This window comes from Ammospiza caudacuta, chromosome 7 (assembly GCF_027887145.1).
Source record: "Ammospiza caudacuta isolate bAmmCau1 chromosome 7, bAmmCau1.pri, whole genome shotgun sequence".
Lineage (NCBI taxonomy): Eukaryota > Metazoa > Chordata > Aves > Passeriformes > Passerellidae > Ammospiza > Ammospiza caudacuta.
The window spans coordinates 38372674-38399759 of record NC_080599.1 but is presented as its reverse complement, the minus strand read 5'-3'; the positions used below and the strand labels follow the sequence as shown (position 1 = coordinate 38399759).

The 27086-nt window shown below is 61.9% G+C and overlaps 2 protein-coding genes across 6 annotated transcripts; one reads left to right on the top strand and one right to left on the bottom strand.

Annotated features, from left to right (window-relative positions):
* Positions 1-280: 280 nt before the first annotated feature.
* SLC6A9 (solute carrier family 6 member 9) lies at positions 281-17688 on the top strand. Of its 4 annotated transcripts, none has more exons than XM_058809021.1 (14): positions 281-410; positions 2821-2964; positions 11276-11432; positions 11588-11719; positions 12785-13037; positions 13117-13249; positions 13691-13825; positions 13905-14008; positions 14086-14323; positions 14412-14546; positions 14843-14942; positions 15188-15288; positions 15481-15651; positions 15872-17688. In XM_058809021.1, the coding sequence occupies exons 2-14, from the start codon at positions 2935-2937 to the stop codon at positions 16082-16084; spliced, it is 1902 nt and encodes a 633-aa protein (XP_058665004.1). In that variant the 5' UTR covers positions 281-410; positions 2821-2934; the 3' UTR covers positions 16085-17688. The 4 variants fall into 4 exon arrangements, with proteins under 4 accessions (XP_058665004.1, XP_058665006.1, XP_058665003.1 ...); XM_058809023.1 differs by lacking the exon at positions 281-410 and adding an exon at positions 2623-2698; XM_058809020.1 differs by lacking the exons at positions 281-410; positions 2821-2964 and adding an exon at positions 7227-7325.
* Positions 17689-18310: 622 nt separating this feature from the next.
* B4GALT2 (beta-1,4-galactosyltransferase 2) lies at positions 18311-24825 on the bottom strand. Of its 2 annotated transcripts, none has more exons than XM_058808474.1 (7): positions 24642-24825; positions 22041-22427; positions 21446-21681; positions 21184-21374; positions 20786-20908; positions 19629-19733; positions 18311-19495 (listed from the first exon to the last, which is right to left on the bottom strand). In XM_058808474.1, the coding sequence occupies exons 2-7, from the start codon at positions 22354-22356 to the stop codon at positions 19345-19347; spliced, it is 1122 nt and encodes a 373-aa protein (XP_058664457.1). In that variant the 5' UTR covers positions 22357-22427; positions 24642-24825; the 3' UTR covers positions 18311-19344. The 2 variants fall into 2 exon arrangements, with proteins under 2 accessions (XP_058664457.1, XP_058664458.1); XM_058808475.1 differs by lacking the exon at positions 24642-24825 and adding an exon at positions 24519-24593.
* Between the last annotated feature and the right edge of the window lie 2261 nt (positions 24826-27086).

Here is a 27086-nt window from a genome sequence, read left to right as displayed (position 1 = left end):
GCCCGTGCATGTCCATGCGTGCAGCACGCCCGTGTGTGCCGCGTGTAGCCGTGTGCCCACGCGTGTGTGTGTGCCATAGGCAGCCCGCTCTCCCGCCGTACCCCGTGCGCTCTCGCCCTCCGCGGTGCCCGCGGTGCCCCCGGTGCCCCCGGTGCGGCGAGGCGCGGTGCTGCGAGGCGGGGCGCGGGGAGCGCGGCGAAGCGGGGGGCGGAGCACGGCGGCGGGGGCGAGAGGCGGCGCCAGCCCCCACCGACCTCCAAACTTTCATTAACTCGGCAGCACCGGCGGCGGCGGTTCCGGGCCTGGCGGAACACCGGCACTGACACCGACACCGGGCTGGGCGCGGCGGAGCGGCGCCCCCGCGGGCCCACCCGGCGCGGCGGGAGGGGCCGGGCGTCGGCATGGGCACGGTAAGGGGCGCGCACCTCCGCCGGCACCGGGTGCCCGGCCCGTCCGGCAGCCGGAGCAGCGGTGGGGATGGGACGGGAGGAGGAGTGGGTTGGCTGCCGAGCAGGGATGAGAAGGGGACGAGGGCGGCGAGGGCCTCCGGAGCGGCAGGGTCGGGGACATCGGTGGCGGCACCGGGAGCGGCCACCCGTCAGGATGGTGTCGGGAGCGGAAGAGCGGGATAACGGGATGCGGGGCGGTCCCGCATCTGTTGCTCTCGCGGCACGGCGGCGCGGTGCCGGCGGAGCGCGGGGGCGCGGCGCGCAGTGCGGGACCACCGCCGCCGCTCCCGGAACGGCGCCGGGCACCGGGGCGGCCCGGCTCGGTGACGGGCCGGGGGGGTTGGCGGTAATTTTCCACGGGCATGTGCCGGGGCGGGGCGGCGGAGCAGCCACCACGTGGCGGCTGATGTAACCGGGCCCCCCCGCCACCGTACTGCACCGGGCGGCGGCGGCGGCGGCGGCGGGAGGGAGCCGTGCGGCGGGCGCTTCCCGCGGGGCCGCCGCCGGAGCCGCCCCCGCGGGGCGGGAGGGGAGCATGGCGGCGGCAGGCCGGCTCGCTTCCCGCCTTCCGCGGCACCGGGGAGGCCCGGTTGCTGTGGGCCCGGCGGATGCTGGCGGAAGAAATGGCCTCGCAGGTGGCAGCGGCTGCACCGGTGCACCGGGCCGCCCTCCCGCCGGGCGAGAAGGGATGGGGGCTCGCTCCATCCTTCGGTCGGATATCCGTGGCCTTCTGATGGGTGCCGTGCACTGCGTCCCCGAGCCGAGGTGTGACATGCTTTACGGGAGCCCCTGTGGGTGCCCAGTTGTCCCCATTTCCAGGTGTTGTCACTCGTGCCGGCTCTAGGTACGAGCTGCGCTGCCCTCTGGTCTGTCACGGCATCGCGCAGCTGTGGGAGAGCCACCCCGTGGCACCAGTGCTTTGCAACCTCGTCCCTGCTGAGCTGTCCCAGGGGATGATGCAGCCTCGGACATACTTGCATCCGTCTCATTGTCACACCACCCCTGGCTTCCCGCTCGGTCCCTGTCAGGCTGGGAGCCAATGCCAGCGGCACCTGCGGTGCTCATGGAGGCTTATCAGCACCTGGCAGACCCCGAGGGGAGTGGCAGCCGTCCGGCCCCTTGGGCACTCCCCCTTCCCAGGGCACGTTCCCGGTGTGAATTCAGGGCCGCAGGAGGGAGGGCAGCTTTTGGCTGGCTGGCGGTAGGTGTGTGATGGGGTGGAGGTCTGCCAACTGAGCCTGCACCTCCCACCTTTGAGAGGTCCCTGTGCCATGCGAGGAGCCCGGTTTGTGGCAGTAATGACATGTCAGCTCCTCTGGAAATGCAGGCGCTGCCGAGGAGGGCATTGTCAGTGAGGTGCAGCATCTGCGGTATCTGCCCGCAGCAGCCTGTCTGCGCTGGAGGGGCTGGGGGCTCACGCCAGAGCCCCTGGATTCCTGCCCTTATCTACACTGCCCAAGCGCCTTCCTTATGTCTTAAGGTCTCTGCTGATTGCTTCAGAGTCATGGTAGCCTGGGGATAGGCCCCGGGGTGTTTGACTGCTGCTGGTGGTGGTCGGGGACCCTCAGTGCGGGTCAGGGGTCCTTCTTCAGCCAACAAGGGTACTGAGCACTGGTGTGGGATCTGCAAACACCAGCGCTTGTTGCACAGATAATCAAACCGGTATTTTGCAAGAGCGTCTGTCCCTTCCAGTGAGGTCAGGCCTCAGTGTTCCCTGGGGCCTCCGGCAGCCCCAGGCTGGGGCGGGGTGAGGGCCAGGGAGACAGATGCCCGTGCACTGTCCAGCAGCACCTGGCACCCGGCAGAGCCCAGCGGCTCGGCCCCCCTGCGCTGCACGTGCATGCGATGCACCGGGGCAGAAGGCAATCGTTTCCCATCTGTGTCCTGCGCGGCAGCTGAGCCCTGCGCTGGCCCCGCTCTGCGCCCAGTCCCGGCGCTGTCGTGTGCTGCAGCCACTTCAGCTTCATCTCTCGCTGGCGGAGAGCTCAAGGGGCCCCCGCTCCTGCCCGCGGCCCCTGACGCCCACCTGCCAGGGGGCCAGCAGCCAGCTGTCCGCAAGGTCGTCTGTCCACACCGGGTAAATCTTTAACTGCTTCTTGGGAAACACCTGGGAGCCGCCGCTCGTGTGGGTGCCAGGGGGTTCAGAGACGCTGCAGGGGCTGGGAGCCAGCAGAAGGAGACCCCGCCGCCAGCCCACCCTGCCCCAGGCACCGCGTCCTCCGCCAGGAGTCCTGCTACCCAGCGGGCAGGTAGAGGGGAGCGACTCGCCTAGCACAGCCCCCCGGTTCCTGGAGGGAGGGGGAGGCCTGGGGTGGGGATGTGCCCACCCCACCAGTCACATCTCTCTTGGTGTCTTCTCCCCTCTGCCCAGCTCGCTCTGCCAGTGGATTGAAGGACACTAGTGCTGGTGCTGCAGCCAGCGTGACAGAGAGCAGGCAGGCACGGGACCCTGCACGGGACCAGCACCGTGCTCCAGCCTCCAGGAATGGCCGATAAGTGCAGCGAGGGGCTGCTGGTAAGTGCAGGGGTGTGGGGAGCGGGCTGGTGTTCACCACTGCCTTGGGGACCAGAGAGCCTGGCGGAGGCAGCAAGACACTGGGGCTGCTGTAGGGCTTGGTGTGCCCTCCTGGATTCTCCAGTTGGGGGTTGTGGCACCATGGTGCTATCCCAGCATGATGATTTTTGGGCTGATGCTCTCTCTCCATGAGCCTGTTGCCTGTGGGGCTCTTCGGGTGTGGTGTCTCGTGCCTGGAGATGCTATCGCCTGTTTTCAGGCGCTCTGTCCAGCATTATCACCCACCCCAGCTCTGCAGGCAGGCAATTCTACAGCCTGCTGTTCAGCAAAGGGTGCAGGTGTTCCTCCGAGCCACGTGCCCCCAGAGGGGCACATTGTGGGTGCTTCTCTTTGCCTTCACCCAGTGGGCTCTCTGAGGATGGTGCAATGGCAGAGAAAGGTTTCTCTGGGCACCGCTGTAGTGCCTGACTTGCTATCCTCACGAGCGGTGTGTTGCAGGGTGCTGTGAGCTGCCGTGCACTTGCCTGTGCCAGGAGTGGATTTGGTGTTCTGGGCAGATGTGGGATGTGCCCGCTGTATGTCTTTGTTGGAAGGCTGTGATGGCCCCATGCTGTTGGCAGCTCAGGTTCCTGTGACAGGATGCTGTGCTGCCTTGGGCAGGTGAGCCCCCAGGCTAGGCTTGTCGGTTTCCCTTTTTCCCAAAGGATAGGAGCTGAATGCTGAGATTGACACGGTCACCGGGCCCTCCCCTTCCCGGGGGGCTTCCTGAAATAGCTGCACACTCCAGCTGGAGGGCTGGGAGCCAGGGTTTGCCTGGGAAGCCAAGAGCCGGGGAGCAGCATGCTCCAGCAAGTGCTTCCAGCGTGCACACAGTTCCTCTGCTTGTGTGTCCCAGCGTGGCCCCGCTGGCTGTGCCTGCAGCAGGCAGCCCAGCGCCCATCCTGCCCCCAACAGAGGAGAGCTTGGGGCAGCTGGTGGGATAGGAAGGCAGATTTCTTCTGGAGAAGCCCTGGGCTGGTAACAGGGAGGTGCTGAGGATATATCTGGGCACAGTCAGGGGTCTGTCATGGGGACACACTTCTGCACGTGGCTTTCACCATGGCTCCATGCTGTTGATGTTTTCTTGCTATGACCAAAGCAGTCAGCATCGCGCTGGGGCGAGGGCTGAGCCTGACGCCCATCTCAGGAGCCAGCCATTGGAGAGCCCACCCACTCCCCATAAATCTTTAACCTGCTTCTCAGAAGTACCTGACCAGCCCACCCCAGGGCCAGGGTGTCACATGCAACAGAACCTGACACGTGTTGTGTTGGCTGCCCTGGCTCTCAGACCTCTTCCTGGGCCTCCCCTGGTTGCAGGGTGCAAGGATACCACTGCACAGGGCATTGTGCTATGGGGTCTGTGGGGAGAAGGGTAGGTTCCTGTGAGAGCATCCCTGTTCCTGAAGTATCCCCGTTCCCACATCCTGTGAGCACCAGGAGGAACTGCAGTGGGCTAGGTTCTGACCACTGAGCTGCCTGAGTCCCTGGGAAAGGAACACAATCTTCTTGGCCTGCCTCCAGGGCCCTGCCAGTAACCTCATAAAGTTTGGTCCCTGCCTGTCCTCTCATCCCTGCCTGCAGGTGCAGCTCCCAGTCCAGCCAGGCTCTCACCATGCAACCCCTGCCCAGCATTGTGTGCAGTGCCTGGGGCTGGACAAGTTTACAGTGCCTGCTGTGCCCCACCTGGGGAGGGACAGGGGTGATGGAGGCAGCAGGTGGGTGACGTGCAGCTGTGCCTCAGTTTCCCCACCTGTCACCTGAGGCCTGGAGAACAAGGCTGATGTGTACTGCTTTTGCAAGATCTGTGGTTTTGGGTGCCTCTGTGAAGCTCTGAATGCTTCCTCCAGAGCAGGAGGCAGTTGGGAGGGGCTGTGCCCACCCTGCTACTCCCAACCCCCAGAAATGCTCTGATTGCAGATACCCAGCAGAGTGTGGGACAGCTCCAGGGGCTGGATCAGTCCCTGTGTAGCTGGGCAGAGGGGCTCCCTGTGAGCCACAGGGGAGGGTCTGGCTGCCTCTCCCTCCCAGGCCTTTAAGGACGTTTTGTTTTGTTGTCCTTGGAGTGCTTTGTTCAGACTCCAGTGGCTCCTGACTCCCAGGGCTGCCTTGCTGGCATGGCCAGGCAGCCTTTGGCTGCAGCCTGCCCAGCTCAGGTAGGTTCCTGCTGCCACCCAAGAGCACCCTGAGCACACACTGGGGCGCTGCTCCCCCTGCATGCCGGGGGGAAGGGCTGGGGGGTCCCTGCCCGTTGCAGACACCCCCAGCGGCGCGGTGCCACTGACCAGCGGCAGGAGCTGCGGAAGTGGCTTTTGGCTGCGGGAGCCCTTCCCGGAATACCAAGGGGCAGGGATGGGGGGGCTGGCGGGGGATTTTTCTGCCTGAACGCCCCGGGAGAATCATGTCTGCCCTGGTAGAATGGGGCCGGAGAAAGGCAGCCCTGTTGGGAAGCACTCAGCTAGGCGATAGTGGCACTGGGACAGGTCCCTGGGCATCCATCCTACCCCAGTCACCCTGCAGCCGTGGCAGGGGCTGGAAGACCTCTGGACCACCCCCCATGCACCCATCTCCCCTGTCTCTCTTGTTCAGCACCAGGAGGCAGCCAAGTTGGGGACCAGAATGCCAGGCTAGGTGAGGGTCCTTTGTTTCTAGCAGTGTGCCTCCATGCAGCTGGCTGTCCCCTCTGTCTGCTGGCTGGGCTGCCAGGGAAGCAGCACTTTGCTCCCCCGGGGCAAGGCTGGCAGAGGGTCTGGCATCCCCAGGACAGGGTGGTGGGTTCTGCTGTGATGTGCTCAGGCTGCTCTGAGGGGCAGGGGATGGATGCAACATGCCCAGGGCAAAACATGGTGCTGGCACACAGGTGGCCAAGGCAAAGTGTTGCAGCTGAACTGGGTCATGGAGAGATGCTCACAAGGTGCCCACACACCTTGCAGGCTATCTGGGCACAGAGCTGCCTGGCTGTGTGTAGGGCAGGACTGGGCTGGGCTCACTGGGGTTGGCACAGCATGAGGTGGCTTTTGGCTTGCACATTTTGGGGGAGCGTGGTTGGGTGCTGCCATCCCATGGGTGATGCATGTCCCAAGCTACTGTGTGGCTGGTGCAGGAGGGGACAGGAACAAGCCCTGGGTGCTGGCATGTGGGAGGTGGAGTGCCCACCCCGCACACGTGTGCTGTTCACGTGTGCGCCCTCGGCTGCTGCTGCCGGACCCCAGATGGTCGCCCGAAAGCGCCGCCTGTCCCCCCGCCCTCCGCGCGCCATCATGCCTCGCTGCCGCCTTGGCCACGCTCCCCAGCCGGGACACGGGGCTGGCAGCAGCTGGGGCACCCTGAGCCTGGCTGCAGGGCACCCTCTGCCCGGCCTCCTGTGGGACACAGCACCCCACCAGGGTCCCACCTCGCGCTGCAGAGGGGTGAGCAGGGAGGCTGTGGGGTGCCTGGACAGTGAAGGGGTCGTGGCACAGCCCTCCTGCCAGCCAGATGGTCCCCCTGGGGGCAGTGACCTTGTGAGGGTTGCCATGGAGGCCCATGATGTCACCAACAATATGACGTTGAGTGAAGTAGCATGGCACCAGGCTGGGGATGTGCCAGCAGAACGGCTTGTCCCTGTGTCCCTACCCCCAAGCAGGGCTGTGCCCTGTTCTTGCAGCCCTTGGATGCCCAGGGTTGGGATTGGGCTGCAGGGCCAAGCTGCTGTGTGGATGATGGGCATAGGGGCGGGAATGCATGTGTGGGGCTCGGGATGTTGAGGCATGGAAACAGGGGGCTCTGAGGGAATGTCATCCTCTGCTATGCTCCAAGAGCAGCTCCTGGCCCCAGCCAGACGGGCAGCGGTGCCCGCAGGGAGGGCAGTGCTGCCCACTGGAGCATGCAGGGCTGTGAGCAGCTGGACCCCGCTAATGAGGCCTCATTAAGTGGGACAGGGCTGAGCCCGCTGTGCAGCCTGCTCTGCCTTGCCTTGCCCTGCCTACTGAGCCAGGGAGGGCACCTGGTTTGTGGGGGTACAGCTCGTGGGGGGTAGCAGAGCCCTGCAGTGCCTGCGGGCGGGCCGGGCAGGCATGGTGCCAGGGCAGGTGGCATGGTGGGGTGCCGGTGCTGCATCAGGGCGGGCAACAGGGGGCCGAGCCTGGCTGGGAGGCAAGGGGGGAGCGGTGCCAAGCGCTGGAGGCAGTGGGCGGGGGAAGGCGGGAGGGCGGGTGGCTGCTGCTGCGCCGGAGCCCGAGGTGCCAATGAAGCTGGGGACTCCCGGAGCCGTCCAGCCTGGGCCCCCGGATGGCAGCTGCGAGCAGCCAGGCCCCCTCGGACCCTCTCAACAGGTCAGTGGGCAGGTGAGAGCAGCGTCTGGGGGGCAGAGTGGGCGGTGGAGCAAGTGGAGTGGTGGCCATGCCCGTGCTGTCCCCCCACCACTCAGAAACCCTTTGTACTGTCTTTGGGGTGGTGGCTCTGCAGGGGGGAGCTGAAGCTGTACTTTTGTGCCATGGCGTGCTGGAGAGGTACCCCCACGCCCTATAGCCTTTGATGTGGGGTGCTCCAGGGAGGGAGGGGAGAGTATGGCACCAAACCCCTCCACGGCCTCAGCTGTGTTGGGAGCACGAAGAGATTGCCTGACCTACCTTGTGTTTGTTATCCCTGGAATCTTCTGATTCTGCAGAAAGGGTGCACAGCACCTGGGTTGCAACTCAGTGCTGCAGGGGCAGAGTGTAGCAAAGATCCTCCTTGTCCCCCCTCCCCTGTTCCCTTTCATGGGCATCGGTGAGCAATGTCAAAGTTTGCCCTGTTTCCCCCCTGGCACCCCAGGGCAGTACTGGTGGCTCACAGAGCAGGCTCAGGGCTGTCCCTGGGGCTGGGCAGCCTTCAGCAATGAGGGGTGGTGAAGGCAGTGTAATACTCCTGGGAGGTCCTGTGGTTTGGGCGTGCCCCTCATCACTGTATTACCCCAGCCCTGGGACTGTCCCCAGTGCTGTGCCAGATGCCTTTTCTCCCACAACATGTCTCTGCTGCAGTGGGACAGGGGCAAACATGGGGCTGAGCAGCAAAGAGAGAGGGTAGGGAGAGTTAGGATGTGCTGGTGAGGCTGGCAGAGCCAGGCTGCGCAGGGCACAGTGATCTCAGATGCAGGGATGACACTTGTGGATTCATTACCCCATGCACCAGGGACAAGGAGTGCAGGGCCTGATTATAGGGTCCCCTGCACCCAGCATCAGTTGACAGTCAGCAAGGGTACCCAGGGCACCCTCTCTAAGTGACCCCATCCCTTGGGACTCCCACCTCAGGCTGGGGTTCATCTGCCTCCAACATCCTTCCCTCCTCTTGCCCTGGAAGAGCCACTACTGTGGAAATTATGTAATTGGTGTATTTTTCAATCTTCCAGCAGCCCCTGCCTAAAACAGCCGTGAGTTTGTTGCCATTGCTATGGCAATGAGCAATGACATCAGGCTGATGACATCAGGGGTACTGGTACCCTCTGCTGGCATTGCAGGAGCAGCCCTGACAGCCCTCGAGTTGGAAGCTGCATGGCACCCTCTGGAGAAATTGGAGGTCCCTCACTGGTTAATGGGGGCTGGATAAGGTTTGTGCCCCACAGAGGGCTGGGCTGGCGTACCCCCATGTGGACAGTTTGAATGGGGAAAAAAGAGGAGGGGGTTCATGCTGCAGATGCCTCCCTTGAGGACATCCCTTTCCAGGAGAGACCCTGCCACCATCACAAGCTCAGCAGCCATAAATCAGGGCCCCTTAGGGAAGTGGGGCGCATCCGGGCACCCCAGCCAAGCTGCCATTGTGTGAGTCGATGTTGCTTAGCATGAGAAAGACCTTGGTGCCAGGCAGGGTGATGGATGGTGCCTGCTTTGCTGGGCTGGGGAAGTTTTGGCTGTGATGTATGGGGGGTTCCCTGGGGAAGGGGGAAGAAGGATGCCCTGAGCACCCCAAACGTCCCCTTTTGGGATGTTTTGGACATTCCCTTTTGGAACTTCCCTTCTGGAGACATTTGGGGTGCCTGTGGCATCCTTCCTCCTCCCTGATGTTATCACCCAAGCCAGGCATGCTTTGAAGCTGAATTGGGTTACATGCACAGAAAATCTGGGGCCTGGAAGCAGGACCTGGTCCCTCAGAGACTGCACTGTTGCTGGGTGGCCGCTCTCCCTTTGCATTCCAGCTCTGTCCCGTTCCCATAGCAGGGAAAGGGGGGGAGTTTCATCTTCCCAGATGTCTGGATTCTCTCTATCCACCTCCTTTTTTACCATGTGGGGTTGGGAGGGTGGTTAATGAGTGTAAAGGACAGGATGACCTTCCTAGATTTGGGGGGGGGGGGGGGGGGGGTGTAGCGAGCTGATGGGTGAGCATGCAAGTGTTTGCGCACGTGTGCTCGCTTGTGCATGCATGGACACACATGTGGCTGCCCCTTATTGGGGACAAGTGCACCAAAGCCCAGTGCTGCAGGAAAGGAGGAGGGAGCAGCACAGGCCTGGCAGTTTCATTGCACTGGTGCCAAGCAACTCAAATTTGTGGTGCTCCGTGAGGCTTCAGAGTAAAGGCAGGGTCACCTGAGCAGAGCGATGATGGCTTGGAACAGGGATGCGGTCCCCTGTGGGCACCAGGGCTCCTGGCTGAACTGGGGCCATAGAGTGTTTCTGGTCTCCTTACCAGACCCTTGGTCAGGGAGGCTGGAGCACTGCCCTCGCTCCTGCTGGCTGTGCTGCTCATTAGGAGCCTCGTTAGTGCGAGCAGCTTAATCGGAGGCTTCCCGATCGGATCAGTCTGCTCGAGTGGGCAGTGTGCCCTGGCATGGGGACACTGCCAGCGTCCTGTCCCCTGCTTTGGGGACATCTGACTCCTGCTCTTGCACAGCACCCACAATAAGACCCTCTGCTGGGAGGGAGGTCCCGCAGCACCTGGAGCTGCCGTGAGCTGGTTCCTGACGTTGGCTCACAGAGTGGGGTGGGGGCACGCCGGTTCCCGGCTGGGCAGGGCAGGTATTGCCCCTGCACCCCTGCCCCGAGTGCCCTGTGCTGCCCGGCCTGTGCTGCTCCCCCCGCGGCCCGCGGCGCGTGCGGGCCCCGCTCAGCAGATGGCTTTGTTTGGCAGCGCCGTGCCGGAGTCGCTGGGCATCACGTCCCGCCTGTGCCGCCCTAATCAAATGACACGGTTAGGTGCACTGCGCCTGCTGCCCGCCCCGCCGGCCTGAGCAGATCCAAAGTGACGGCTCCCGGTTGTGCCCGCTCGCTGCCGGCCTCAGCCGTTGTGGGGGGCAGCTGGGGCAGAGGCAGGAGGTGGGCATGGGCGCTGGGCTGTCCGTGGTGCTGAGACCAGCGCTGTGGAGTTCCAACAGGCTCCTAGGGCTGCTGCCCCCTGTGCTGCTCCTGTAGGAGCATGGGTGCTGTGGGACTATGGACTGGCAGTCAGCACCCTCGCCCCATGCACCCATCCATCACCTGGCCTCAGTTGGGGAGGGCTCAGGGCACCTTTGCATTGCAAAGTGCCCTCTGCCCTCAGCCTAACGTGCCAGAGCTCCACAGCATCCATGCAGCACATTGGTACGACCCCAGGGCTGTGCTGGGACAGAGCCATGGGGTGATGGGTGCCATCCCTGCTGCAGTGACAGGCACTCATCAGCTTTGTTGTTGTCGTCCTTGGTGTGAGCTTACATTGTGTGGCGGTCTCACAAAGTGCCCTTTCTTGCCCCCTTCTGCCCCCCTGCCCCCCCAGTCCCCTGCCATGAGAGACAACTGGGCACTGGGGCTGCCCACCCAAGGGACCCAACTGCATGGGACCCCTGTGAGCTGCCCCAAGCACAGTGCCATTGCTTAGTGCTGAGCTGGCAGCAGGACCCTGGCTGAAGCAGGGTGCTTTTTCCAGGCCCCTGCCAGCTCCAATCACTGCACATTGAGAGGGGCTTCTGCTTCAACCCGGGGGTCCTGCAGCTTCCCTCCCAGTCGTGGGCAGTGGCCACCCAGCAGGACCTCTCTCCCTGGGCGCAGGGAGGGGGGACACGAGAACAGAGGCCCCTTTGTGCTCTGGCGCCTGGACCTGCTTTGTATGAGTTGCAGGCTCTCCCTTTGCTGCAGCCGGGCTCTGGGCAGAGCCATTCATGGGGGGGCCCCACACCGCTGCCCTCCCCCTCCTTGGCACTGCCTGTGCGTGGCGGGCGGCGGGGACAGGCAGGGGGGCAGCATGGGGAAGGATGCCGGGGACCTCCCAGCCCCGCTCGGCGGCTGTCACCCTTCCAATGGGGCCAGCAGGGGGGTCCCCAATTGACACATCCCATGGCATCTCTCCGCAGAATGGCGCTGTGCCCGGGGAGCAGGGCAAGCAGGAGAAGAGCGTCAAGCGTGGCAACTGGGGCAACCAGATCGAGTTTGTGCTGACCAGCGTGGGCTATGCCGTGGGCCTGGGCAACGTCTGGCGCTTCCCATACCTCTGCTACCGCAATGGGGGAGGTGGGTGTCGGGGCCAGGGGAGGGAGGATTCTCTGGGCAGGTGTGGGGTGTGCACCCTGGCCCGGCATGGTATTTCATGGGATAAATGCAGGGTATGGGAAGAACAGTCATGCCTGTGGTTAGTGCTCACTCATCCTCTGGTTCCTGCTCACCAGGTGCCTTCATGTTCCCCTATTTCATCATGCTGGTGTTCTGCGGCATCCCCCTCTTCTTCATGGAGCTCTCCTTTGGGCAGTTTGCCAGCCAGGGTTGCCTTGGCGTCTGGAGGGTCAGCCCCATGTTCAAAGGTAAGGAGTTGCCTGTCCGTACTGGCACAGGCCAGCATGGGACACCTGCTGTCACAGTGCCCAGCTGCTGGCATGACCCTCACACACCACGGTGTGCATGCACACCTCTGGCACATCACACGGCCCAGTGTAGGCACTTGCAGCTTGTGCAGACGTGCACACACATGCCCTGTGCATAGATCACAGTCTGCATTGCCCTGGTCCCCTGTGCCCATGCCCTCCCTGGCTACGCTGCCCTGCACAGCTGCCTAGCATCCCTTGCACGCATTACACGTGCCCCTGCACACGCGCTGCATCTCCTGCGCAAACCCTGGCCCTGCGCTGGCATCCACTGCAGGCATTACACACACATCCCTGCATACGCCACACGTGTCCCCAGCACATCACTCTTGCAGAGGCCACTCGGGTCCCCTGAACACACTGTGGCATGTCCAGCTGTCAGCATGCTTCTGCAGTCATCTCCCTGGACCATAGGTAGCAGGTGCTGTTGCCACATGCTTGCCCTGCCACGCCTGGACCCTGCTCCAGGTGCATCTCCTGGCCTACCAGTGTGCTCCCCTGCTGCTGCCTCCCCTGGCCCACACCTCCTGCAGGCTGCCTGCCAGGTGACATGCCCACAATGTCATGTCTGAGTGCAAGCAGCCTGTGCACACGCTCTTGTGTGCACTGCACAGTGGCATGCTGAGCCTGGGGTGCACTTCCCTGTGCTCATGTGGCCTGTCACATGCCACCAGATAACTGCAGGCCTAAAGTCACTGTAGCCAGGAGTGACCCCACCCAGTTGTTCTCTCGGGCTGCAGACCCCAAGGGTTTGCCTGCAGCCTGTACGCATTGCCATGTGTCCCAGGGGACCCTCAGCAGCACTAGGATCATTTGGAGATAGAGGATCCCATGCACAGTGCTCCTCACACCTGTGGCAAAGCCAGGCGCTGAGCTGCAGCTTGGCTGCAAGGCTGCTGACAGCATGGCATGCAGCCCACTCCTCCCGTGCCACAACCCCGGTGCTGTGCGCCGTGCCCGTGCCGCCGCACCCTGCCGCTCACCCCTCCCCGGTGCTGTTCCCAGGCGTGGGCTACGGGATGATGGTGGTGTCCACATACATCGGGATCTACTACAACGTGGTGATCTGTATTGCCTTCTACTACTTCTTTGTGTCCATGACGCGCGTGCTGCCCTGGACGTACTGCAGCAACCCCTGGAACACGCCCGACTGCGTGGGGGTGCTGGACGGGAACCTCTCCAGCCGGGCTGCCCTCAACATCAGCCAGCTCCTCAACACCACCCAGAAGCGTACCAGCCCCAGCGAGGAGTACTGGAGGTACCAGGGCCTGGGCTCAGGGATGGGGGAGGCGGGGATGGCTGGGCCCCACTGACGCTGCTGCCCCGTCCCCATACAGGAGGTATGTGCTGAACCTGTCGGATGACATCGGCAACCTGGGCGAGGTTCGGCTGCCCCTCCTGGGCTGCCTTGGTGTCTCCTGGGTCGTTGTCTTCCTCTGCCTCATCAAGGGCGTGAAATCCTCGGGGAAGGTACCTGTGTGCTCCCTCTCTGGGCCCCTCCCTGGTGGTGTGGGCGTGCCTTCAGGATAGGTGGCCATGTCCCCTCTAGGCATAGCCTCACCCCTACTGGGAATGAACCTCTTGTTGTGGACATGTTCCCAATCCTTTTTGGCCACAACTCCTCCCTTTTAGCATTGTCCCTGCCCTCTATGTGCTCCTCCCCCTCTGGGAAAGGCCACACCCCTGTGACCTGGCCGCATTCCCTTCTGGACACAGCTCCTCCCATATGGCCATGGTCTCACCTCCTTCAGGATAGTCCCTTCTCTGGACCATATCCTCTCCTCCTGGTCTGTCTCTCAACACTCTGGCCATAACCCCAGTCCACAGCCACACCTTAGCCACACCTTAGCCACACCTGCCTGTGTCCCCAGCCCTGCCCCCATCACCTCTCACTGAGGTGCTGCCCCACAGGTGGTGTATTTCACGGCCACCTTCCCCTACGTGGTGCTCACCATCCTCTTCGTGCGCGGCATCACGCTGGAGGGGGCTGTCACTGGCATCATGTACTACCTGACACCCCAGTGGGACAAGATCCTCAATGCCAAGGTGAGCAGGGATGAAGGGTGGCAGGCAGCCAGGGCTGAGGGGGGCTGGGGGTGCAGCACTGACCATCCCACTGCCACAGGTGTGGGGTGACGCGGCCTCACAGATCTTCTACTCGCTGGGCTGTGCCTGGGGCGGGCTCATCACCATGGCTTCCTACAACAAGTTCAACAACAACTGCTACCGGTGAGTGCCCGACCACAGTCCCCCAGCCCTGCCACTGCCCTCGTATCCACTGCTAGCCCTGACTCCTCTTCCCACAGGGACAGCATCATCATCAGCATCACCAACTGTGCTACCAGCGTCTATGCTGGCTTTGTCATCTTCTCCATCCTGGGCTTCATGGCCAACCACTTGGGTGTGGATGTCTCCAAGGTGGCTGACCACGGGCCAGGTCTGGCCTTCGTTGCCTATCCTGAGGCCCTCACCTTGCTCCCAATCTCGCCACTGTGGTCCATTCTCTTCTTCTTTATGCTCATCCTCCTGGGGCTGGGTACACAGGTAGGTCATGGTGGGGCCAGCGTGTTCAGATGGGGTGGCGTGGTGGGGCCAAGGTGGTGACATGCTGCCCCCTCTGCCCCCTGTGTAGTTCTGCCTGCTGGAGACTCTGGTCACGGCCATTGTGGATGAGGTGGGCAATGAGTGGATCATCCGCAAAAAGACCTTTGTAACGCTGGGAGTGGCTGTGGCTGGCTTCCTGCTGGGCGTCCCGCTCACCACGCAGGTACGTGACCATGGGACTGTTGCCACGGGGTGCCATTGCCATGGCCACTTTCAGCAGCCACGTCCACTTTGTTGCCACTGTGATGGTACTGACAGCCAGGGCCTGGTCTCGCCATGCCAACACTGGGGAGGGTACCCAGAATTAAGTGTCTCCATGCCGACTCTGGCATGAGGCATTGCCGTGCCAGCTGTGGTGTCCCAGCTGTGTGTTGCCAGCACAGTCAGCATGGTGTGCTGGTGCCCTGCCAGCAGCAGGTGGTACCGCAGGGCAGCTGTGCCAATGTGTCTGTCTTCCAGGCGGGCATCTACTGGCTCCTGCTAATGGACAACTACGCCGCCAGCTTCTCCCTGGTGGTCATCTCCTGCATCATGTGTGTGACCATCATGTATATCTATGGTAAGTGCGGCTGCCTGCAGCCAATCGGATATAGGGCTGATCCAGCCAGCCAATGGGGAAGGGCTTGCTCCAACAGCTGGCCAATCAGCAGGTTGCTCTGTGTTACATAGGGGAGGCTGTTGCCCAATCAGGAGCTGCGGCCTCGGGAGGCCCATGGGTCCCGCCCGATGGCGCTAGGGCTGGAGCTGGGTGGGCGCTGAGGCAGCTCAGGTCACCACCAGGGCTGATGTCACTTTTCTCCCCAGGGCACCGCAACTACTTCAAGGACATTGAGATGATGCTGGGCTTTCCTCCCCCACTCTTCTTCCAGATCTGCTGGCGCTTCATCTCACCTGCCATCATATTTGTGAGCATCACAAGCATGGGGCCTTGGGCTGTGGGAGGAGGGAGTGAGGAGGGAGCTCACTTGGACATGGGACTCCCTAGAGAGGAGGGTGCTGGGCTCAGGAGACCAGCAATAGGGTAGAGCGGGGAAGTTGTGGGAGTATAGAGCAAGCTGACTGCTCCCCACTGGCTGATCCTGCCTATCCCTTCCCAGTTCATCCTGGTCTTCACAGTGATCCAGTACCGGCCCATCTCCTACAACGACTATGTCTACCCTACCTGGGCCATCAGCATCGGCTTCCTCATGGCGCTCTCTTCTGTCATCTGCATTCCCATCTACGCCATCTACAAAGTGTGCCGTTCTGAGGGGGACACACTGCTTGAGGTGGGTGGCCAGGGGCTACACCCCTTTGTCTGTGTTCCACCTGGGGCTGCCATCAAGGCTGTCCCTGACCTCACTGGAGCTGTCAGCAATGACCGTGTGCACACAGCATGCATAAGGCAACACGGTTTGTGTGCCTTTGGAAGCTGCTGGCATGTTGCTGCAGACTGGTGCAGGGGAGCATGGTGGGTGCTAACCTTGCCTCCATCCTCTCCCTTTCTAGCGCTTGAAAAATGCTACCAAGGCAAGCAAGGACTGGGGCCCAGCTCTGCCAGAGCACCGCAGCGGGCGCTACGCCTCGGCGTTCAGCCCTTCCACCGAGTCCCACCTGGAGGTGCAGCCCCTGCAGCCAGAGAAGGGCCAGAGTGAGGCAGCGGCCGCATCCCCCGTGCAGGGCAGCAATGGCTCAGCCCACAGCCAGGACTCCAGACTGTGACCCCCCACAATCCCCGCACCCCCTCTAACCCCTCTTGCACCTTCCGCTGGCGGAGCCTGGCTCCGGGCGCACCGGACCACGGGGGCTCTCAGCACCCATCCCCGAGACCCCCCCACCTCCTCGCCGGTTAACCCCTCCTGCCCCTGCCCCCCGTGGCGTTTGTTAACCCTCGTGTTTAAGGTAACCTTTGTGCTCGACGCTGGGACAAGAGAGGAGGGGGCACAGCCCCGGGAGGGCTGGGAGCCAGAGGCACTTTGCAGGAGCCTTGACCTGGGGGTATGCACAGGATGGGGGGGGTGGGATGCTTCCAGGCTCCCACCCCCCCTTTCCTAAGCCAGGCAGCCTGCCCTGCCATGGGGCACCCTCCTGACCTTCCCATGGGGTGGGACCAAGGTTGGGCATGCCAGTATTGCCTGCGGCCTGTGTGCACAAGGCCATCATGGGAGGGGTGGGCACTGCAGGGACCCCCAGCCTGGGTGCACACCCACTGTGGCTCAGAGCCTGCTGGGTGGTCACACCCAGGGCTGCTGCCAGGCACGAGGCCAGCACAGGGAGATGGGGGCAAGCATGCTGCTTGCACCGGCAGGGGGATCTGATGGCACAAGACACAAGCACTTAGAGCACACGTGTGTACATACACGTGTGTCCCTCACAGACACAGCATGGGCACAGATGTGGCGTACGTGGGCACGCACATATGCACTGTACGCCGGGCCTGTGCAGACAGTGAGCTGGGATGCTCCCCTCCATGCACCCCTCCACCCTGTGGCCCCACTGGGGTCTGTGGGTGCCCTTCTGGGTGGCCAGGCATCTCCTACAAAGCTGGGCACAGCCACAAGCAGTGTGGGCACAGCCCAGTGCTGCTGCCTGCCCCACAGTGGGGCAGGAGGCTAGGGGAGTACTAAAGCCTGGCCGGGGGGTCACCAGACAGGGATGAGGTCCAGCTCTCCCCGGCAGCCCCAGCACTGGCAGGGGAGGACCCTCCACGGTGCTAAGGGGGAGCAGGATGGACTGGCCTCCCCCAGCTGCTGCTTAGCAAGAGGTACCAGCGGAGACACGAAGGGCTGCACCAGCCCACTCGCTCCGAGCCATCTGGGGATGCTCAGTCCCCAGTCAGTATTAGCGGAACAGGATGCACTGGCAAAGGCCGGGGCGGTTTTAAATCTGTCTTCCAGCTCCAGCCAAAGGGCTTGGAGCTCTTGATTTGGGGGGGATGGGATGAGACCCTTCCTACCCTGCTTGCTCCCCTCCCAGCCGGCACCCTGTGCTCCCTATGTTGCAGCCCCGAGGCTGGCACAGGGACACGGCACAGCTTGGCACAGTGGCGGGAGGCAGCGGGCGGCGAGCCCCAGCAGGATGTTCCAGCTCCCCGTCCCGAGCCCCCCGTCGTGCCGCGGCGAGGGGCGCAGGTTCCTGCATGGTGCCCGTGCCCTGCCCCTCGAGTCACGCCGCTACTCTTCACCTCTAATTGTTAGCAATAACGCGCGCGTCCCTGGGCAGCGCCGCCTGTGCCAGTGTCCCTGGGCAGCGCTGCCTGTGCCAGTGTCTCTCCTGGTGTAGAGTTCTAAAGTATCCTAGATTTTAATGAGATTTATATTCCTGAAGTTGTGTCCTGCTGTGCCCTTCTTTGGGAACCATGTTGAGGGGAGGGAGGGGTTGAAGAGTGGGGGACCACACTTAATGGGTGGAGCTCTTTTCCCCTCTGATGCCAGGTATTGGCACTCAACAGCCAGCTAGGTCCTGGGGCATTCTCCTTTGCCCTACCTGGACGTACAAAACCAGCTGGAGGTAAGGCACAGAATGGAGCACGGGCTTATCCCTGCTGGAGGAAAGCATTGTCCCCAAATGGACAGGAGGGCAGCAAATATCCTCCTATGGCACAGTGAGGGCAGCTGGCTTTGCCCTGTATACTTTGTCCCACATCGGCACCTTGTTAGGCCTCCCTGCATTGCTGAGTGAGCTGGGGGATCCCCCAAGGGCTGGAGGGGGTGACTCAGGGGCTCTGCCTTCCAGCCAGCAGCTGGAGGCAGCAGACAGGACTTCCCCTCTGTACTCCACAATCCCACTTCCTCATCAGATGGTGTTTTCTCCCACCCCCACAAAGCCTGCCAACTTTTCAAACTTTTATTAAATACAAAACCCCCGGTCTCTATGACCGAACGCTGCATTCAACGTACGCTGAAAAAAGGGTCAGACATTCAAATGTACAAAAGTCGCCGGTGCCCCCCCGCCCTGGCGAGCTGCCCTGCTCCCAACCCCACTGCTCCCAGTCCCCCATGGAGCATCAGGGGTGCTGGGGCTCCCAGTCCCATGGCGGGGCACAGGGCTCCTGCCCTGCATGGTCCCAGCCTCTCCTGGCTGCAGCCCCCTGCCCCTGGCCTGGAAGCGGGAAGGCAGACAAGGGGAGACCTCAAGGAGAAGATTCCCTCCCTGCTAGAGGGGGGCTGGACCAGCCCCCACCAAGAGGCCCTGGGGGATTCAGATCAGCCCTATTTCCCCCACCAAAGGGGGAGGGCAGGTGAGGGCAGGCACAGGCAGGGGCTGCACACACACACAGCACCTGCCTTTGGGGAAGGGGGATGGGATACAGCTGCCATCCCCCCAGCCCTGGGGAAACTGAGGCACAGCAAGGGGCATTCACTAATCAGAGGTCTCTGTTTGGCAGAGCTGAGACAGGGCCCGGCTCTAAGCACCAGACTAAAGCAGAGGAAGACAGCAAGCCACGTCTGTGTGCCCAGCAGCAGGGGCAGTGCCTGGCCAGGGCAGCAACCTCACCCTGATCCTGCCTGCCTGGGGGCCCCAGGCTGCTCCCATCCCCAGCTGGGGCAGCAGTGGCTCCAGCGCTTGTAAAGGGGGAAGCCTGCACCCCACTTCTCACAGCGCCGGTGGGGACCCTCCAGCTCTCACAGAGCAGTGGGATTTCACCCTCCCCACCCAGGGTGCAGGCAGGAGCCGGCATGGACTGGGGGCTCCTTGCCAGGCCTGGGGTTGCCCCCTCCCTCTGTGCCAGGAGCTGCTTGCAGGGCAGCTGGGCTCATCCACCAACACACCACGTATGGGGCAGGGGTCCTGCAAACACACTCGTGGGGATGGGGGAGACAGAGAAATCCTAGGGACCAAAGGGCCGGCTGGGGGGCAGCCGTCTCCAGAAGGCAGCAGAGTAGGGAGAAAACATCCCTGTCCAGTCCTGGCTCTTGAGCTGGGGCAAAAGGCGCCGTGCCCAGCCAGCCCCAGGCACAGGGCTCGCAGTGACAGGAGCCCTAGCCGCGGGCCAGGCGGGGCGGGGGCCTGCCGATCTCCACCGTGATGTTGGTGTACATGGGCTGGCGGGAAATCTCCACCAGCCGGTACTGCAGCGAGCTGATCCCGTCCCGCTTCATCGTCATTTTGGTGTTCTGGATCTTGGTGAATCTGGCAGAAAGAGCAGCAGGATGAGGACGGAGGGATGTCTTGTTGTAGTGCCAGCAGTGCTGGACCTCTGTGGGGGTGAGCAGCCAAATGATCTCCCAGAGTCCCAACTGCCCCAGCCCCGTGGCTCACTCACCTCTGCGGGTTGGGCTCATTGTGTTTGTCGCGCTCATGCTTAATCATGCGGTACCTCCCAATGCGGATGTCGGGCCTCGACACCTTCATGCCATTCAGGGATATGCTGGGGGCCAGGAGAAGGGTGGGATCAGTGTGTGGGCACCAGGGTGGGACATTCCCCAGCCCAGAGACCTCCAGGGTCAGACCCCAGGCAAAATAAACCTGTCCCTGGTTAAACAAAGCTGTGCCAAGCCAAGATAAGCAAAGCCAGGCCCCTCCCAGGCCAGTGTCATGACCTAGGGTGCCACATGCCCCATGGCAGTGTGCCCAAAGCACCACTCCCGTCGAGGAACGAGCAGCTGCATTCAGCCTGTGCTGCACACAGGCAGCCATCCATGCACAGCTATCCCTCCCTCCCTCCCTCTGCGGCCCCTGCCCTTTACATTCCCTGAATGCCGCTGCCTAGCCCTTCCCTTGGAGCCCTCCCCTCAGATCAAGGGGCGCCTGAAGCTCTTCCAGAGCTCCACACACTTCTTGTCCCCCACCCTGAGCCCACCTAGTGTGGAAATAACAACTGTGCCACATGTCCAGTGCTCGCACAAGGGTGCCTTGCTAGTTTGGCCACTACAGGCTGGTTACACCCCGCTAGCTGCACACTGCTTCCCTGGGCAGCACCATGGGGAACCCATGGGAGGTGAGGTGGCCATTGTCCAGCTCTGGCTCCCCACGCAGGGTGTGGGGAGACTGGGCTTTGTTCAGCTTGCAGCTGTACTGCTGCCTGCCGGCTGCTGGCAGGAATCACTGTGTGGCTGCTGCACGGCCACCCCTGAAATGTTTCCAAGTTTTTAATCTCAGCCCTAGACACATCCAAGTCTAGCATCCCAGCCCCTGTATAGAGCAGAGCCCACAGGCACACCACACTGCAGGCTTCAGCCACAAGAGAGGCAGAAGAGTGTCCTGCAGCCCCCCAGCACCCTGGGAAAGGCCAGTTCCACACACGAGGGTCACAACCCCAAAGCCAGAGTGTAATTAAATCCCTCCCTGACATGTGGCACAGCCCATGTACATCCCCTACAAAACTGGAAACACCGGTGCTGTAAGGGTGCTAATTCAGTGCTCAGTGGGGAGCCTGGTACACCCCAACCAGTCAGTGCTAGTGAGGGGCTGGGCACCTACCGATTAAAGATGTCATCGTCCTCTCCGCCCCAGCCCCAGTACTCATTGGGAAAGCCATTGATCTTCAGAAACTGAGACTTGCTCAGCCCAGAGACACCGCCAAAGTAGCCAGCATAGGGCAGCCTGCAGGTTGACAGCAAATGGGTCAGCCCCAGGAACAGGCAAAGATAGAGGTGAGCACCATGGGGATCCCAAGTACAAGTACCAAACCTTCCCTGTGTCACCCTCCTACCCAGGGTTCTGTCATCTCAGGTCTCTGCCATCTCAGGTCCGCAATTCGAGCCACTGACCTCATGCCTGCCCCAGGTGGCAATCAAGGGTGGTTGCCCTGATGTCATCCCAGAGAGATATTCCAGCCCTGCCTGTGCAGAAACACGCCAGCACCCCAGGGCACCCACCTGAACCCAAACTTGTCCATGCCAACAGCAAAGTGCCGTGGCTGCTCGTAGCAGCGATAGAGGTTGCGATCGTCCATGGGGATGAGATCCACGTCGCTGAAAATGAAGCAGTCATACTCCTCGTCGTCCTTGAGCGCCTCCATGAATCCCACGTTGAGCAGCTTGGCCCGGTTGAAGGTGTCTTCACCGAACTGCAGGGCAAAGCTCAGCAATGCCTGCTTGTCCACCCCAGCCCTGCCACCCCTTGCCCCTGCCCCCTCACCTGGTTGATGATGTAGACACCGTAAGCCACCTTCTGCCGGCGCAGGATGGGGTGCAGGTAGTGCAGCCAGTACTTGAGGTGGTGCTCACGGTGCCGAAAGGGGATGAGGATGGCCACCTTCTGTCGGGGCAGGCAGTCTGGGGGGGTGTACTTGCCACCCTGGCGCACATCAGGGTTCTCCCGCTGCACTCGCTCCATGCTCATGGGAGAGCTGAACTCGATGAGCAGGCGCCCAACTGTGAGAGGGAGGGCCGGGCAATGCCCGCAGGACAGGACACGGTCAGGGTCACGGTCACCTGCCGCTCCTGCCCAGGGCGGCAAAGCAAACAGCGAGGGGGACCTGCAGGGGGGACCGGCACTGCTGAGGGCAGAGAGTGCTCAGAACATTTCCAAATACAGGGCAGAGAGACTGGGCTAACAAAACCTGAAACAAGCTGTCCTGATACACTTCCAGGCTGGGGTTTCTCTACTATTTCATGGGAAAGCCATACCCAGGGCCCATGGGATAAGGATGTCAGCCATGAGCACCCACCTTAGCCCCATGTTCAGAGTCAGAGCCCAAATTCATCCCAAATGCTCACCCAGCATGTCTCACCTAAACCAGGAGGTGTCTCCTGGCAGGGCTGCAAGGGCTTCTCAGTGGCAGACTGGTTGGTGCTGGGCTTGGTGCTGGGGGACGGGGCCTCAGCACCGGCTGGCCCGTAGCTGGGAACGGTGCCGTTGGGGCGGGACGAGTTGGGGAAGGGGTGGGCGCGCGAGACGTTCCTGGCGTTGAAACGGCTGAAGAAGTCCAGGTGCTGCGCGTAGACGTCAAAATAGAGGATCATGATGATGACGAAGTGGAGCAGGCAGAGCAGCAGCACGGCCTTGCAAATCCTTTCCAGGGTCACCCCCAAGAGCAGCCTGGTCATCTTCTGGGCACGGGCAGGCGGACATGTGCGCTTGGCGGGGCAGGGGGGCGGCTCCAGCCACGGTCCTGATCCTGCCAAGACACCTCACGCTCAGGACACCACGAGCCTGAGCCCCCAGCCCTGCCCAAATGACAGTGGGACAGCAGGAGCAGCATAGGCCTGATGCAGAAGGGAAGGGCTTGCAGGCTGGAATGCCAGAGAGCACCCCAGGGGGAACGCTGCACCTGGATCCCTGTTCTGAAGGCACAACCATGAAGATATGAGAGGTCCTCAGGCCCACATAGCAAATCATCTCCTTGCTTTCCCAGGCCAAGACCAGAACAGGACAGACCCACTCCCCTTTCCTTTTCCCACCCATAGAGATTATGCAGACACCTCTAGACATGCCACAAACAGCCTCCACAGGGGTTGAGCCCTTGACAAAGGCTTTGCTCTCCAAAAACAGCCTGAGATGTCACAAGAGCACCACAGGTGTCCCCACCTGCTGCCCCTCTCTGAGGCACCCCACTTCCCAGTTCCCCATCCTGCTCCCACTCCACAGAGCTACACCCCAGCAGCAGCACCAAAGCAGGGCAGCAATGAGAGTCACGCCAGGCTGAGCCAAGCAGAACATCCCAGCCCCCCCGAGTCAGCGTTCCCCGCCACATCCAGGGGGGTCTGGCATTCAGCCAGAGGTGCAGATCCTCTCCCCTCCTCCTGATGGTCAGGCCTCCTGGGACACTGGACTGCTGGAAGTCAGGGTCCCCTTATCTCCCACATGACGCCTGGAGCTGGGCCAGAGCCCTGCTGGGAAGCCAGCTGGGAGAGTCACTGGAGAGCCCCAGAGAAGTCAAACCATGCGGCCTTTCCCAGCCCTGCCACAGCACAGCCATGCACCCCAGCTCCTGCCCTGAGCCCTGCCCTGCTAGTCCCTGCTTTTAGGGAAGCTGCTGGACACAGCAAAGCAATCTGAAGGGACAGGCACCGGGGTTCACAAAGCCCTGAGGATCTCAGGACAGGCCAGAGCTGCTGCCTGGTCCCTGTAGGACCCTGGTGGCCGGGGGTCTGCAGCAGGATCCCCAGCAGGAGTGCAGGTAGCACCCAACAGTGCTGGCAACCAGTCATTGGCAGCTGCCAGCCCTGTCCAGAGGGGCTCCCCAGGGAGCCACAGGGCACTAAGCTGGCAGTGATGGCCACACTGGATGGGTACGGGGATTGGAGCTGATGTGTGAAGGAGGATCCTCTGCCCAACCCTGCTCTGGGGTGTCCCCTCCCAGTCTCAGGACTGACCCTGGCAGGAAGACCCTGGAACCCACCACAGGCAGAGAGGTGCTGGAAAAAGGTCTGAGCCCAACTGCCCAACCATGCCTACCCTCCCTTTGCAGGATGCACAGCAGCACCCCTGTGGATAGGGGGGTCCTGGCATGTGTCAGCAGCACATCCCCACATCCAGTTTTTTTTCTACAAAGTAGCTCTCTGAAGAAAAGCTGGCTTTGCTGTTATTGCTCAGACTTTCCCCTGGATCACAATGCCTTGTCACCCCACACAGAGTGACACAGGAACCTGCCTGTCCCCAGCACCTGCCAGAAACCCTCCCCAAACACCTGTGCAGTGCAAGGAGTGGTGGTGCCTCAATAGCAAGATAGGGATGCAATAGGGAAAAATCAGAGCTGGTTATAGGGGCCCTTTGGTTTGGTCCATGAGGCAAGTAGGCAGTGACACTCAGCAAGAACAAAAGCAAAGCACTCCATCAAGCAGCAGCCACAGGACACCATGAACATGAGTGGGCTTAAACTGCTAAGGAGGGGGTTATGAAATATGATGTCATCTCCCCCCACAGCAGCATCTGTGCAGGGTGTGAGAGGCCAAAAGCAAGCTGGGGATGGGGAGCTGCTCCCCAGGGTTTCAAGCCAGTGCAGTATGTGCCATGGGGCCGGTGATGATGCTCGTTTTGCAGTGGGTGCTCAACCCCGTGCACTCAATCTTTCTTCCCTCAAGACATCCCATGCCTGGGAGAAGGGAGGCACGGTGGGACCCGGTGGCCCCGATGCCCTAAAGGTGACAACCTGCCGGCCAAAAGTGGGGCGAGGGGCCGCATTCAGCACAACTAACACTCCCCCAACCCCCTAATTTTTCCCAGTCCCCGACACATGCAGAAACTTATTTTAAAAATGAGAAACAACCTCAAAATCAGTCTTTTTCCCGAGCCGGAGTGGTGCCGCCCATGAGTGGCCGGGATCGCATCCCGCGGGTTGCATCCCGGGCCTCACCCGCCCGGCCAGGCCTGCCCGCGCCGCTCCACTCACCGCGGCCTCGGGGCTGCCGCGCCGCCCCGGCGCTGGTCAGCGGCCCCCGCCGCCGCCTCCTTCTCTTCCTCTTCCTTCTCTTCCTCCTCCAGCCCCGGCCGCCGGCCCGCGGGCTCCCATGCCCGGGGCTGCGGGGGGCCCAGCCGGCCGGGCCGCCGCACCGCCGAGAGCCGCAGGGAGACGGGGCCGCGCCCGCACGCCGGCTCCGCCCGCCGCCGCCGCACCGGGCGGGGCCGCCGCCGCCGCCCGCCCCGGAGCCGCGGGCCGAGGAGGGCAGTCCCGCAGGCACCGAGGCCTCGGGGCGCGGATCCCAGGGATGCAGACGCGCCCGGGGGTGCCCGGTGCCTCCGGCTGCGCCGCGGGATGCTCAGCTCTTGGCCCCGGGCGCAGCAGCGGGGACCCTCCGAGCACCGCCGGGACACCGGCACGGGGTGTCCCGGCCTTTCTCCGTTCCCTGGCTCCTCGTTGCCGGAAGGCAGTGCTTCCACGGACCCACCTGCGGCGACTCCCACGCTCCCGGCCGTTGGTGCTGGCTCAGCGACCGTTGCAACCTATTTGTGGCTCCTTCCCCCCAACACCACCCTTTCTATGTTTCATTGCTAGGAAACAGCGGGAATCTCACTCTCCTTACCACAATGGCATAAGTGAAACATCGTGGTTTGGTCCCACCACAAGTTCGGCCCACCACAAGGAGTTTTTGCACTGTCTGCAGCCTTTCCCTTCTGCCACCCGCTCAGCTCCGTTCCCCAGCACTTGTGCCTGTTTAGAGCAGCCCTGTGCCACGAGCCCCTTCCTCCTGCCATGCCTGGCTGCTCACCCAAGCAAGGGCTTTCCAGCTCCCTTCAGCAGACAGCCTTTCAGCAGAGAACCGAGTGGCACCTACCCAGCCCAGCCCTGTTCCACCCCTGCAAACAAGCCCTGCTGAAAGCAGTCCAACTCTTCTCCAGCTCTGGGTTTGGCTCCTCAGCAGGTGGCATTTTTATCATCAATACCTACACATGGATACCGAAATATCTTTTAACTCCTGCTGCTGGTGGTTCTAAATGAGACTAGGTGTAAGATCCTGGAGCCTTGTTTTAGCATTTTTTTTTCTCTGCTTGAGCAGCAGGTGTTTAGTCCAAGTCCTGGAACCCGAGTGCACACCTAGAACCACAGGGCGTGCACACCTTATCACTGCTGGCTATGGTAGGCAGGCTGTGGGTCACCCTGAAAGTAGCCCTGATGGGTCCCATGTCCTTATAAGGGGCCTGTGGGCAAGTCTGGAGCCCACTCCCCAGCCAAAGCTGTGATATTCACAGGCAGGATTGGGAGAGTGGAAAAGCACCTTATGGAGGCACATTTCTGATAGCAGATGCATTTCTATCTGGGCAGGGCAGGGCAAGGCCCATTACTGAAAAACAAGTGGGTGAGTCTTTCAAGACAGCTGCTAACCAGGAAGATGATTAACCCACACAGCAACTTCTCTAACTCCAGCACAGTACAGCCCCTCCAGCTCCAGACATCTCCTTCCTGAGCTTGGTGTGGATCTGATGAAATGGCTCTGCAGCTCCCACACAGAACAGGCAAAAGTCTGCCCACACCTGACACTCTTTCTTCAAACCAGGCAGGGCCCAGTTTGTGTTCTGCCACTACACAGGTGTCACATTGCTCCTGTGAGAGCCTCCAGCCCCAGGGGACATCCAGCACGGGTAGCAGAGGCAGTGGCTTGGTTTTCCTCCCACAACTGTCATGCAACCAGGGCTGAAATTCACTGCAGCCCCAAAACTCATAGGACAGTCTGGAACAGAGGCAGGAGAGCAGCAGATCTCAGAGGGGCCATGCAGAGGCAGCTGCCCTAGTTCAAGGGCAAGAATCAGCAGACTCCAGCAGTCTCACTGCTGCCCCAGCCTGTGGCATCCACACAGGAAGAGAGAAGGACAGCTCCAAGAGTGCATCTGCTCTGACACAGCACTGGAAGATCAGTGCTTTCTCTATGAAGGTATACTGGTAGAAGAACAGTATGAGGGCCTTGTGCTGGATACAGCAGATGCAGCAGCCTCCAGGCTCTCAGCAGAGCACATGCAGAAGGACGTTGTTCTTCCCTTCCCCCAAGCAGCAGATGAGCTGCAAGTCCAGCTGTCTACAGCCAGCTTCCCCACACTATTCAGCACAGCTAGGGACAGGGAACAGAGCCAACACAGTGTCCCCACCCCTGGGACCTCTACCTGGACAGAGGGGCACTGCAGACTGGAGTGCCCCAGCATGCAGCCCACAGTCACACCAGGGAGCTGCTGGCTGAAGGATGCCCTTTGAAGGGGCAAAAGTTTCACTTTGTTCTTCTGGTGCTCTCCAGCTACACAATGGGGCTATGGACACTGTGTACACCCCCCTACACTAAACTACCTGGATGGGAGCTGAAAAGCACAAAGCAGCTTGTGTTGGGCTGCTAGGAGCCTGGCAGAGGCA

What these genes read in the sequence shown, in the direction of transcription:
- SLC6A9 (XM_058809020.1), top strand. Translation starts at nt 7,227, where the DNA reads ATGAAGCTGGGGACTCCCGGAGCCGTCCAGCCTGGGCCCCCGGATGGC. An exon ending in CTCAACAGGTCAGTGGGCAG is followed by an intron (nt 7,326 to 11,275) that starts GTGAGAGCAGCG and finishes ATCTCTCCGCAG; the next exon opens with AATGGCGCTGTGCCCGGGGA. An exon ending in TCCTGGGGCTGGGTACACAG is followed by an intron (nt 14,324 to 14,411) that starts GTAGGTCATGGT and finishes CCCCCTGTGTAG; the next exon opens with TTCTGCCTGCTGGAGACTCT.
- B4GALT2 (XM_058808474.1), bottom strand. Translation starts at nt 22,356, where the DNA reads ATGACCAGGCTGCTCTTGGGGGTGACCCTGGAAAGGATTTGCAAGGCC. An exon ending in GTGTCTACATCATCAACCAG is followed by an intron (nt 21,375 to 21,445) that starts GTGAGGGGGCAG and finishes TTTGCCCTGCAG; the next exon opens with TTCGGTGAAGACACCTTCAA. An exon ending in AATGAGCCCAACCCGCAGAG is followed by an intron (nt 19,496 to 19,628) that starts GTGAGTGAGCCA and finishes TCTTTCTGCCAG; the next exon opens with ATTCACCAAGATCCAGAACA.